Raw genomic sequence first — 14,232 nt, forward strand, 5'->3', positions numbered from 1 at the left:
TGCCATACACTTCCTTGAGGAAGCACTCGTGTCTTGTAAACCAAGGAAATATAAATGTTATTTCAGGGAAGACGATACTGATACTATTTCATTAACATCATATCTATCTAAATGACTGCTGTGACCAGGTTCAGGAATGTGCTTGTAATCAAAAACAAATAAAGCCATATTATTTGAATCAAGAGTACTTCACAAAGTCACTGAAGAAAAAGTACAAGAAAAAAACTGTTAGATGAACAAAATACCTTCAAAAGGTGCTTTAAATGAGTAAACAGCAATACTTTACTATCTCATAGAGAGAGCCAGGCTAACTGTGTCCCACTGCATTCAGACTTTGTGCTAGGCTAATCACCTGTCTCCAGCTCCATACTTAGCATTAACTGACAGATATGAGAGTGGTTGATCTTCTCATCTAACTCTCTGAAAGAAAGTGAATAAGCGTATTTCTTGAAATGCAGAGCTGTTTTGTTTTAAGGGAAATATATAGCTTACAACACTATATTTGTTGGACATAGAAAACAAGCTATGAAGTAGTTCATGTTGGCTACATAACAATAAGCTAATGCAGCCAAGCAAACATTAGCTCACCACAACTCTCAATGAAATTTTGCGTAGATATAACTGTTATATTGTTTTAAGAAAATACCATATTTTACCGATGACACATTTAAATGTAAATAAACTATGTTGAAATATTGGTGATATTTGGCATAATTTCTAAAATTTTAGGAGATGATTCAAAACCGCTTATTTGTTAATAATATTAACAAGTAGACTTGAATTTTGAAATTTGAAGACTCTTAGTTGAGGGCTGAGAAAAACTGTGCTGTTGCATTTTGAACTCTGTTGAGATTTGTTTTATGATCCAGTCTCATGATTTAAATCAAGGAGAACATGGAATTTCTATTCTCCTATTCTGTGTTTCAACAGTTCCTCTGTAATATGTTGACTGAGGATGAAACAATCTGAGCAGTACAATCATTTCTTGTGTGTGAGCTCCTTCTTGCGACATCTGTGAATACTATACACAAAAGAGGAGTTAATATATAAGCATAATAGATGCACTATGTCTATAGCCACTACTAACACTACAGCAAACATTTCTTAAGAGGAGATCATGAAGAAGTCACTCTGACACTGTTATTCTCCTTTAAATAAATTCATGTTTTGTATCTAATGATGCTGTTCTCTGTGTATTCAGTAGTGCATTGTGCTAAACATGATGCTCTGGTTTTCTGGAGTTTTTCTTCCCACTGGCAACGCCTCAACTTAACATGAGAGAACTAGGCTTTCCCATGAGAATGATTACCTGCACTTAGCATTCTCTCTGTGGAGTCATCGCACAAAAACTCCCTTTCAGAGCTTGAGGCTTTTACTAGTCATTAATTGCTTTTAAATAATGACACTTGTTTATTCCATTGCAAGTAAATCTTGATCTGAATCTCAAGAAGGGGCAAAGTCACAACTCCAGTTTCTTAACCACAGACAAAATGCCACCACAGATTAGTTCTTGCATAAAGAACCAAATAATGAATACAATATTTTAGGCTTTAAACCATGCATCTGAGTAATATTTAGAGTAGAAATATATTTTAGAAAATCAAGGAATAATGTCAGTGAGAATGAAATAATTGGGTATAAGTCAACTCATAAATCAAACATACTTTCAAAAATTATTTTATATGGGGAAACCAATTTACGGGAAATGATCAGACATATGTTTGTTGTGAGCAAAAAGCCTACTGAGACCCCCAGGAATGCATTTGAAGTACACAAAGTGTTTGCTTTTGCACCTCCTCATATTTTGTGTTCTTTGTGTTGTCTATTACACCTCCCTCCCACAGACAAGCTGGTAGATTTTTTTTTTTTTTTGGATCTCCTCAAACACATTCATTTGCATTTTAAACATGTCAAGGAAATGGCTTCCGTCTCAGCTGCTGTCACTGTGTTTGGCAGACAAGCAGGGGATGTCTGTTTATGTGACACAGACAAAATACACCTGTGTTACAAGGTACTGTAGCACAAATGAGTGTCAAGGAAAGCCAGAATCAGTCTGTCAATTTTAAACTCAGACAAATTATATGTTCAAGATCATTGTCAAGATATTTTTGCCGATACTCATTTTAAAAATCATGTAGAAACAGTTATGCAGCATACAAAAATGATGCATCATATGTTAATATTCATAATACATATAAACCTGCTAGAGAACACACATAACACACATGAACTTCGATATCCCAATGTGAAAAATTTTATTCAGGGAACTGTGAATAAAAACGCATTAGCAACAGCAGCTTCAGTTAACTACTGTAAATATGAGAAACAGTGGAGCTCAGGCATTGACAGACAACACTGTGAGCATGATACGAATTATAATGGGGAATTCTCCCCTGTTTAGTTTAATAATATGGGCTACTAACTAGCTCATTTTGTTTTGATACTGTCTCCCCTCTCCTTCCCAGCATGCTGGTGCAACACTCGTAGCCCTCTGACTGCACCGGCAAATTGGCAGAACCGCTATGCAGTTTCACAAGAGTGCTGCCGAGCTTCTGTGCTTAATAAATTGCTGAATGTGTTTGCTATCCTTACGGGCAAAGATCCACTGCCGAGTCTCACTAAGCCTCCTTGATTTGTCTTGTTACATTGAGGTTAAACATTTTATTACTTGGGTCTTTTTCCTCCACAGTTGACTTCATTATCCTATTTCTGGGCCTTCATTTGCTTACCTATCCCTTTAAGGGACAGCTAGCAAGTGAAAACCTATTTGTATCCCTTTGGTTTGTCAGTCAAAAGGTAGAATTAAATCTGCAGTGGGAGGTTTAGTAATACATGTTGGGTTGTTGTGCTGGAAGAAGAAAGTGCTTCTTTTATTCTGACTGTTTTCAAAATTATACATTAGCATTAAACAAGATCGCAGTGACATTTAATTGGTAGGCTACTTGTTAGACAGTTAGACGTGAGACATATGAATTCTCTACAGTGGGTCACTCTCAGTGCAAGTTGTACAGCACTGAAAACATCACACCAGCCAGTTCTATCATGGCTGACAGTTGGCATTTGTCAGACATGTTCCTGAACTTACCCTTTTCGTCCCAACACTCAGAAAGCTCTTCAGCAGGGCCAGCGACTTCGTTACGGGGAAATAAGTGCAGCAATATTTTCCATCCTTAGCTGACAATCTCTGACAAGTGCCTGGCATGTACTCTTCCCTTTTTATACAGCAGGTAGGTGACAACAGCCTTCCTTTGTCATGTTAGACTGAGCTCTGAGGTTGTTCTTGACAGGTAAATGTCTTATGAAACAGTCACGGAATGGAAACCATGGAGCTTGTCACTTAAAGAGGCAGAAAGTAGGAGCTAGCAGTGCACAGGAAAAGGGGGGTGGTGTGATAGTATTGTTTTTGACAGGGAAGAGGATGTGTGTGCCGCCATACCTTGTTGCATTAAGGAACCGACTCCAAACCAGAAGCTGTTGAGGAGAGTGAAGTTGTTTTCCACTACATCTGATCCGGGGTTACAAGGATGGGCGTCGTACCATTCATATGGGCTGAACCTGGGAACGAGACAGCAAAGTGCAAAGCTGTTTTTAAATCTTTATCGGTTATGAGATCTGAGAAAATGCAAGAATGATATCTTCTTTATCCTTCTTGAACACAATTCCCTCCTCAAAAACTGAATCATATTAGCTTGAGAGCTATTCTGAGAGTTACAGCTATTTTCGAGTTCTGCCTTTGGTTTGGAGTACCAAAACTATTAATGACTGCACTAGAGCAGCAGCTCTATGCAGCAAATACGGAGCAACACTAGCACTAATTTGGAGTCGTGTTTCTGATAATAATAATCACCTGATAATGTAAGTCCATTATTCAATCTTGTTAACTTTGTCTGCCGTTTGGTGCTGGGCAGTCAGTGTACAGTTGGTTTATCAGAGCTTTTTCACTGAAAACAGCTTCTGGAAACAAGGTTAATGATAGCAGTAAGAGGGAAACAAAACCTTAAAGCTGCGGGCCATAAAACCAAAACAGTGAGCTGAAAGACGTTAAAAAGCTTGGTAAAGCTGAGGGGAAGTGCAGATTTGGGTAATAGTTTTCTGTGGGTTCATCACTATGAGCAACAGCTTTCAAATTAAACATAGTAATTTGATCCATTGTTCACATAAAAACATTAACTAGTGCAACTTTAATGTTGACTTAATGTGATTTTTTTGTGCAGTCATAACATTGGGAACAATGTGACTACCCACCCATATTTTTTGAGTTCATTCACCAGTAGTTTAACTGGTTTCATGATTATCTATTATAAATGTCACATGAAAACATTTAAACTGGAAACTGGTCCTTGTTTAGCCTTACCTTCAGATATCCCCTCAACTATTTCTTATATGCTTTGTACTTAAAGGTGACCAATGAGGCACAAAAATATTTTTGAGAGGGTATAAAATGTCATGTTTGAGAATGTGAGGTATGAAGACGCCTTTTAAAGTCACATGAAATCATAATGCATTGATCTTTCCATATCTCTGCCATTTAATGACACCTGCTGAAAATGCTGCACACATTTATTGCACAAGTCATTTTCAGAGGCAGATACTGAGATAAAACATGCTAAATGTCACTACTTTCCCCTTTTTAAAAATGTATTTATATAATGTGAAAAATCTTTTTCTGGCTCTTTATTCTGGGTGTTCTGCTAAGTAGCATTGGATCCCTTAGACTCCAGATAGTATCTTCTCAGAATGTGGCATATCTTCTTTGATGAGATATAGTAGAAAGTGCTAATGACAGAAAAAAAAAAACATTTTTCTTCAAAAAACAGATAAGTAACTAAAAGGGTCCACAACACTGGAACCCACAATGGTGAATCCTCAAGTGCATATTCTTCTGAAGGACCAGAGTGAGAATAATCTAGAAAGATTTAATTGAGTGAAAGTTATATTGTTCAAGATATGATACACTTTAATCTAATTACATGCTGCAGAAATGTTTTCTAATATGTCAGCAGTCTATTTTAATCAGACACTGAACAGGACTGGTGGTTAATCATGAAACATCGTGAGTCAAGTATTTCTCATCTTAGTTACGCAATCAGACATCTGAACTGAAGATCACTGCTGTCAAATATACTATAGTTTTCATCTCAAAAGTGTTTCTCTTAACATTCCCAACTCATGTGCCCTTAATAACATTTGCAGACATCATGCCTTGGGCAGCTGTTGTACAAATGTGGCACTCCCTACCATTTCAATTAATTACTTCAGTCTAATTTTGTTTTACTTTAATGTTAAATTTAAAGCCATGGTCAAATAATATGTGATAGTGAAGTGGTATGGGAAATAGGAGAGGCTTTTTGCGCATCCAAACTACACATGAACTGGACTTAAACAGGCCACAAATGAAGAAGAAAGCAATGTCTTTTTTCATTATTTTGGGTGAAATTTCTACACAGACAGTGTAACAGTGCTGATCCAATTCCCCTGGTTCTCTGCTAATTTCTAAAAAGGTTATGCTGGCAAGCAGAGCCATAATCTTGCTTCAGACTGCATGCTGAACAACCCTATACAAAACTGCCTGGTAAACAACACTATTAGCTGTCGGCCAAGAGTACAGCCTACACATAGAGGAGGTGGTCTGGAAACAGCTTGACATCCACACATAACATAAAGCAAAATATTATACTGAATTTGCACCTACTTCAGCCCTATGATGCAACATGTACTGTCATCTAATGTTTAAGTACTTCATATGCAGCTATTCTGTATCAATGGTGTATGCAAGATTTTAATACTACAGAAAAGAGATGTTTAACCAAAGACAATCACATGTCGCATCTTTGGCTCCAAATAAATGTAATCACAAATACATTATAGAAACACACAGTGTTGCCATTTAAGTTATTTAAAATGTATTAAAAGGGTTTAACTAGCTATAGATAGACATATTAGCAATCTTTTTGGTTCCACAAACTGATTTAATGTGTTGGAGCTATTTGAAAAGCAACACTTTTAACCCACATTTGCCTTTTTGCTTTTACAATTCACTGTAAAAAGCTTTTTCTCCAGCACAAGTATAACTGCTAAACCACATATTCCAAATTGCAAACTGTATTGAGAATATTGAATATACAGTATATATATATATATATATATATATTCTCAGTTGCACCTATACAGTCCTAGACAGACATCTGAACTCCATGAAAACAGGTCCCTGTGTTACTATGTGAGATGATAAGTATACACATGGAGAAACCTCAATCATCAACACGTTACAGAAATCTTCTAATAATCTGTACTCGGCAGCTTATTTTTATCTCAATTTTTTCAGACATATTTCTCCAGGTTTTGAGTTATGGATTGAATGAGAGAGGCAAAATATGTTCTCTCCTTACATCCTTTTAAATCCGTGGTTTTAAGATATAGGCTGATATATAAAAAATAAAGGGCAGCAGTTTTTCTCACAGGCACCTAAGCATTACAGTATATATTACATATATATGTCATTTGTCTACAACTATGGACCAAAATGTGCCTTTGGACAAATTAATATAAGGTACTTTGCAACATAATTATTATGGTGCAGCAGAGCTTTTGAAAGCCAAAGTGTTTTCTGCCTAATATTGTTGGTAATGCCTTGACACCTCTGTCCAGCATTTGAAATTACCTACTTGTGCTGAAGTAGCCCTCTTATTGTTCACCGCGGTTTGTTTTATGCTCACATGATGCATTTTTAGGATGCAGCATTTCAGCTATCTAGGCCAGCCTCTAAAAAAGTGATGCAACAATTTAAGATGATTTTGTACTTATGTGAAGCCACTCCAGAATCTGTTTGGTCTCATAACAACGAATGAGGATAGAGGAGTGCAGCTGTTTGCTCTCAAGCCCCAGAACTGCTTTCAATGCCCGCTTTTCTAGAACTTCCTCAAGCACCGTTTTGCATGAGAAGCAGCAGGAAATACTGACAATGAAACTAACAGGATATTCATCATATTCATGACCAAAAAATAATTTACAAGTGAGATACTTTTCAGCCAGTCAAACAGATAATCCCCATCCATTATAATTGTATGACTTATTACTGCCAGGAATTTCATTTTTCTATGTAAATGCTGATGATCATATAAATAGCCTCCTCTGATGAAATTTCACATCAGGTGTGTATATTTCTCTTTGTACTGCAAAATATGATAATTAGAGAAGTTGTAATTTTTTGCTTCAGCAAGTATTTTTTTTAAACGATCGTTTTAAGGTGCATCGTTTAAAGCTGCATTGCCAATTCCAAAGACATCACACAGGAAAAAAGAAATTGCACACTGAATGGGACTTTGCAAATCAACTGAAGGTTATTCTTCCTCCCACTCCTGCTGTAGAGAACCCATGCAGACATAACTGCCTTGATCACTACCCAGCAGCTAACACAGTATGAGAAACTGGCTGGTATACTTGAATCTCAGCCTGCAATGATAACAGTAAATTACTATGTCTATTGAAAGACCTCGTGGAAAATGTATGAAGGACTGATAGGACAAATAGTATGTAACTTGTGGACTTACCTGGCAATGACAAAGAGGACACAGCTAACACCCAGGTAGGCCAAGAGGATGTAGACCCAGATGTCAGGAGTCATGGGGTTCAGGAAGGAGAAGAAGCCGTTGTTGGTGGCATTGGGTTTGCGATAGAGGATGCTGATTCCCATGCTCATGAAGGGCTTGGAGAAGTCGATGACCTTTTCACGCATGTAGGTGATGGTGAGAGGAGCAACTGCCAAGTCTGCTCTCTGTAATGAAAAAAAACAAAACAAAAAAAACCAAACAAATAGACAATTGCTCTGATTCCTATTTTCATATTGGCAGTGTTTTGTTTTTATCTAAGCTAGCAAGCTAGCGTGGCTCTGGCAATGTCCATCTGTTGGTCCTCAACTTTGGTCCAGACTGAAATATCTCAGCAACCTTTGGATGGATTGCTATGAAATTTGTTGTTGTTGTTGTTGTTTGGCAGACATTCATGGTGCCCTCAAGATTAATTCTATTAACTTTGGTGATTCTTTAACTTTTCATCTAGCACCAACATCAGATCAAAATCTTAATTAGTCCAATACTTTGGTTTATGACCAAATACCAAGCGGCAACCTCCAGGGCTGAAAAATTAAGCCAATGCTGTAGTGCCAAAATCTGCAGTTCCTCGAATGGCCACTTGAGGCTTGCTCCAAAAGCGAGTCAATCCCCATAGAGCCTCGTGTTAAAATGCCCAACTTTACAGCTCTCTATAGCTAATTCCCCCTTCATGACAACTGTGAGGGAGTGGATTTTTTTTATAACTCACCCATTTAAATTATATTAAGGCTTAAAGTTATGCATAATTAAGGACGTGGCCGCTTTGAGAGACAGGTGCCCTCTCAGGTGGCTAGCCGCTAGGTGGTTGAGTAACAAGGCCTCATTCGGCCCGCCTCAGCTCCACCTTTTTGTTCATTTTGGATTAGCTGGAGTCAGGCACTGCCAAGATGGCAGCGGCTGGAGCCCCCCACTTTTAGCTTCACAACGGCTCTTCAGAAACCTATGGATGACGTCACAGACACTACGTCCATGTTTTATACAGTCTATGCCAAATACCTGCAAAATGAATGACTTTCCCATCAGCCTCAGCTATTCGTGTTTAGTGCTAATTAGCAAATGTTAACATCCTAACATGCTAAAATAAGATGGTGAATATGGTAAACATACCTGCTTAACATCAGCATGTTAGCATTGTCATTTAGCATACTTACATTAGCATTTAGCTCAAAACACGACTGTGCCTAAGTCCAGTCTCACACAGATGCTAGTGTGGCTGTAGACTCTTAGTCATGTTATATCACAGATACTGTGAATTATATATTTGGAGGTTACAACAGGCCTATATAACATTTGTCTTTTATTTAAAGTTTGGAGACACAATAATATATGGCTGTAACATTCTCTATAAAACTTATAATGTGAATTTGAAATATTTTTCTGTCTCTATATTTTTTCCTTTTGGAAAAAGTAGAGACACCGTTCCAATGTATGAGATGCAGTTCCATCTATAACGGCATTATCAAGTGTCACTAGAATGACATATGACACCATATAGCATTATGCAATGGACATGGCTGAGCTTGACAGATAAGTTGCAGTCACCTATTATATGCGTACGACTGCATATTCAGAAGGTTACCATTTAAATTGGCAGCCCCACAACTCCCCTGCACCATGTCTGGACAGGAGGTTAATGAAACCAGCTGCTTGGTTCACGCTCGGATACCTCTTTCCTCCAAGAAATGACACAACTCACAAAGGGAGGTTTTCTTTTCTTCCTACATACTGAGCGGCGACAGAGGAACAGGGTTTGTTCATACAACAGTTCACCGTACAACATTTTCACCAAGTAAAATGAGATCTCATGTTTGTGTTGGAAGTTTATGCAAAGCCACTAGACCTAACCCTACAAGAATTGAATCTTCTGGCTCCAGAAACACACAACCTTAATCAAAAGAAAAACATCTGAATGATGCAGCCATGTTCTGCCCTTTTCTTGTGAATTGATATATTGTATGGCATCTTATTTGTTTTTTTAACACTTTAAAACATTTTTATTTTTTTTATAAATACTCAGTTTCTAGACCCTAAGGCTATTCTTAACTAGAATTTAACTTTCCCTGTGGCTTAGACAGCTCTCCCCTCAGATTCATGTGATAACTACCACATAGCAGTAAACAAAGGTCAGAAAGAAAACATTTCCACTTTCAGTGTGGCACTGCAGATTACGTACTCCCGTGGTCAGCACCATGGTGGCTAAATACACGGTGGCCTCTGAAGAGATGGAAAGATGGGAAAACCAGTGCATCCTGCAGTGCATCTGCTGTGTCTCTTAAACTATTCAAATTTGTATATCACATACTGCTCCCTCTGTCCTCTGCTGCCAACTGCCGCTTTGAACCAACCTGCCACTCAGCTGGAAGATCAACCAGCATGAGATTCCAGACATCCCTACGGTGGGCTAATATACATGCCGCATGTCCTTGTTCTGCTTACTGCTTAGGTACACAAACTGGGCACAAGCAAGATAACCTGATAGTGCCCTGCTGCGTGCCACATGGCTCAGTGTTATCTGGATTTGCAGATGGTGGGCTTAGTGGTGTTCTCCCTCTGGACCTCCTCACCTGATGACAGCCTGGAGGATTCATGAAGTTACAGCTAACATGATCCATGCATTTCCAATCTATTGACTGTACACCAAACATACTAAGCATTATTACAGTGTGCTGTTTCTTATTCTGTGTTTTTGTGAAATGATTAAAGACAGCATAGGACATTAGTGCAATTTGGTCCAGCTCTAAACATATAGTAATTACATACTGCTTACAACCAAGGCTGTTTCCCTCAACAAGCATTTACTATGCTATACAGTCTGTATTTGCTTTTTACAGCTTGCAATCACATTTGATATAAGGATTGTATAGCACTTACATATAGTGCTGTTACGCTGCTCCTTTTGTTCTTTTTATGAATATTTAGAGCAGATACAAGTGCAAATTTTGCTTTAGTGGAATGTGTTGCAATTGCAGAAATACACTTTGCTGAACTATGCAATGATCACCGCAGATAACAGACCGCAATATAAAAATGTCTGATTGGCCATTTGTACATGCATTTAAACCTATGGTGAGGAATGAATGCACAGCATGACACTTCAATGCACAACAGTATAGATATGCCTGCACCATCTTATATAATGCAGTCTCTTATCAAACTATACAAAGGGCTAATGATGAAGCATATGCAATGTAATCAAGAAATTGTTGCTTTGCATAAGCAGCGCATTCAGAGCGTGGTGGCCTGGTATTGTGATTTACTCAAGGGTGCTTTGGCAGGCGGAACAGACGTGTTTGCTGTTCAGGCAGTTGAACTTGCAGCTATGGGTCTGCCACTCTCACCACCAGGTCATCCTGCTGTCTCATTTGTCGATAATCAAAATTACACTTGTCCATCCACTTGCAGTCACATGCCTCAATTACCAAAAAATCCTTATATGAGCATAAAAACACAAAATATGTGATTTACCTAAATACAAATAAACTAGTGTAGCTGGTAAATTTAATTGACTACAGTATCTATATCTGTAGACAAAGAGGATGTAGGCTGCCATGATGCAACAAATGATGTGCTAAGCACGCTATTAACATTTGCATCACAGCATGATTAAAGTGATCATCTATTGTGACTAAATCAAGTTTAACAAGGCCTGTTGCATCATTTAGCACCTTCCAAACAATGCCTTTTGGCAATGCAGTGAGCTTTGTTACTACACAGAGGAAAATAAAGGGCAGTATGTTACACAATGCTAAATCGTTGCACTTGGCAACATTGCAGTTTCTCATTCGGAAGCATCAGTTACATGGGGAGTAAATTGCATCATAATATTATATTCATCCAAATTATGAATATATATAAAGCCTAGCACACACATACACCCTTTACTCTGTTTCTGTCACATTGCCTTCTCTGTGTGACAAAACTTGATGAACTACAGAGATGAATGACGGCTTACAACTGATTAAAAAAAAAACCTCAAGTCTTGTTCTCTTAAAAAGATGTCAGTCAAATGCTTTTGTGTAATTCTGTAATGCAGCTATGATTTATGAGGGTGCCCTTTTGTGAGCTGATAGCATTAATGCATGAGCCTTGTGTTTCAGCACCATTTTATCAGCTAAGACCAATTGTTTCCCCCTGTTTTCTACCTCAGACCTTATCTAACTCTGTGACCCTTTTTTAAGTAAAGGCACTGATCCCCAGTAAACTGTTACACATCTTATCTATCTGTATTACAATGAGGGGGCAATGGGTTTTTAAAAGGTTAATAGAAAGTAGTTATGAATACAAATGGAACAGATAACAACTATGACAGCAATTTACTTTTCCCTTTCTTTATCTCTTTGTATATGGTGTATGAATGCAATTCATAAATAATATTTTGTACAGAATAGATATATAAGAAAATAGCATTTTACAGTACAAGTAACAGTTCTTGTTAGAATTGGGAAGAAATACAGCGCAAACTTATTACCTCAGTGAAGGAGATGGTAGTTTAGTTTAGGTTTACTCTCAAGAAATCTGTAGCCTCTCTCTTTCACTCTCATATCATTCCAGGGTCAGATTTCTTGATGTTTCAGGTCTGCTGAATCACGGTCAGCTTATCCATACCGACAGGGGTAAGGAAAGCACTAGACCACAAAATAGAACGGACTAAAAATCCACAAAGAAGACGTCATGCGTCCTTGGTCATGCGATAAGGAGCAGTAAAAGCGATAACTAGCAGTATAGATTATAATCTTCACTTACTTAGACCTAAGCTAAAATACATACGTACATTCTAAAAATTCATGCTTAAATGCATCTCTTTAACTGTATTTATATCCAACTTATCATTTCTCTTCTAAAAAACACAGGCAACTGGTGCTACTCATTGGTGTGGAGGTGTGTGTGTTCAACAGCTTACATTCATATTTATAAGCTCCGTCCAGAGGTCTCATTCACCAGATGCTACATATTCACAAAACACATGTAAACATTATGTCACAAACAACAACACAATAACAACACTCATTTGTTCTATTTGGCTGTAAGATAATGAACAGACCCTCCATGGCCACCTGCACATTCTTCCTTTAGACCAGTGGTTCTCAAATTTTTTCGGTCATGCCCCCCTTCAGAAGCAGAAAAACGTTGTCCCCCCACCACACGTAAACAGACTGAATTCAGTTTGCATCAGCAAACTCTTGTTTTTTTATTTCCCTACATAGATCATGTTCATTAAACTTAGTTCCACTCCATATTTTTCCCCTGGTCATCCACACCCCCCTTACAGAGGCTCTATGCTCCCCCAGTTTGAGAACCACTGCTTTAAACCAAATAACAGACTAATACAAAGAGCTTATGTGCTGTTTAATGATGGAGTCATGTATCTCCATTTCGTGCCAGCATTCTCTGCCTTTAGTAATCCATTTGTTCCCCTCAAGGTTATTGTTATTAACATGGATCTAGCAAAAAGCTTGGGTGGAGAAATAAAGTGCTGCAGTGGGAGCCCACCTTTCCCAACCCTTTCAGCACCAAGTCATTGACTTCTGCCATACGATTCCCTGCACTAAATGCCACTTAAGCTATTACAAGTTTTCAGCTGAGTACAGCGCTGACCCAATGGGGCTGAGGACAAAGGGAGAGCACTGACAGGGACACTTATGAAATGCCAGCAGAGAATTGCCACCATCACTTCGATGTGAGGCTGTTTCATGGCCACTGAGGTTTTGAGTTTGACACAGACAGCTGCGATTGCCCACTATGCCTCAGGAAGATGATTGCCGGTGTGTTCTCCGGTATCCTTACAATATATGCAGTCTTGCATGCTCTAGAACTCTGGTTTATCCAGCTGAAGGAAGTGGTTTGTCTCACTGGAAGGCATCAACACACTTGTAACCTTTAGGTAAATGTAACTGACAGCTTTGCAGGCTCTTGCTGACTTGTACTCAATCATAACTACATCACTGGCCACATAGAGGACATAACCGGCAATTCAGTTGAGTGGCATGCTTTTGTAACTTTGCGTGATGATGTAAAACATTTTTACACTGTATGGAGCTGCATAATTGTGGATATGCAGCAGATAATGAAGAAATAGTTTGATATTTTGAGAAATACGCTCATTCGCTTTCTTGCTGAGAGTTAGATAAGAAGATTGATCCCACTCTCATGTCTGTACAATAAATATGTAGCAGGAGCCAGCAGTTGATTAGCTTAGCTTAGCATAAAGACTGGAAACAGGGGGAAACGGCTAGCCTGGCTCTATCCAAAGGTACCTCTCCAGCACCTCTAAAGCTAACAAATTAACATGTGATACCTCATTTGTTTAATCACTACAAAAATGAAAATTTATATGAAAAGTTATATCCCAGACTATTCCTTGGCTGGGAGCAGTAACTTCTTGGGAGTCTCCGCCTGTTGCCTGGCAACTGCTAAGCTAAGCTAACATCTGCTGGCTCCAGCTAAATATTTATCTTACAGACATGGAAGTGGCATCGATCTTTTAATGAAACGGTGTAGTCCCTCATTCGTCCAGGAATGTTCCATCGTAGAAAAGGTTTCAATCGTAGTCATCTGGACACTACGTCAAGACGTTTCGGCTCCCATCTGGAAATCATTCTCAATTGTGAAAAATGGTCTAAGA

The 14,232-nt window shown here is 38.4% G+C and overlaps 1 protein-coding gene across 1 annotated transcript in view; it reads right to left on the bottom strand.

Moving 5' to 3' along the window:
* LOC122881830 (glutamate receptor ionotropic, kainate 3) overlaps positions 1 to 14,232 on the bottom strand; it is a 95,133-nt gene that overhangs the window by 10,453 nt on the left and 70,448 nt on the right. The window contains exons 11-12 of the mRNA XM_044208469.1: positions 7,551 to 7,774; positions 3,437 to 3,555 (exon numbers count right to left, since the gene is read on the bottom strand). Coding sequence (XP_044064404.1) covers positions 3,437 to 3,555; positions 7,551 to 7,774 — 343 coding nt within the window. The remainder of the gene's footprint in view (positions 1 to 3,436; positions 3,556 to 7,550; positions 7,775 to 14,232) is intronic.

The sequence above is a fragment of the Siniperca chuatsi genome, linkage group LG9, assembly GCF_020085105.1.
Source record: "Siniperca chuatsi isolate FFG_IHB_CAS linkage group LG9, ASM2008510v1, whole genome shotgun sequence".
Classification (NCBI taxonomy): Eukaryota; Metazoa; Chordata; class Actinopteri; order Centrarchiformes; family Sinipercidae; genus Siniperca; species Siniperca chuatsi.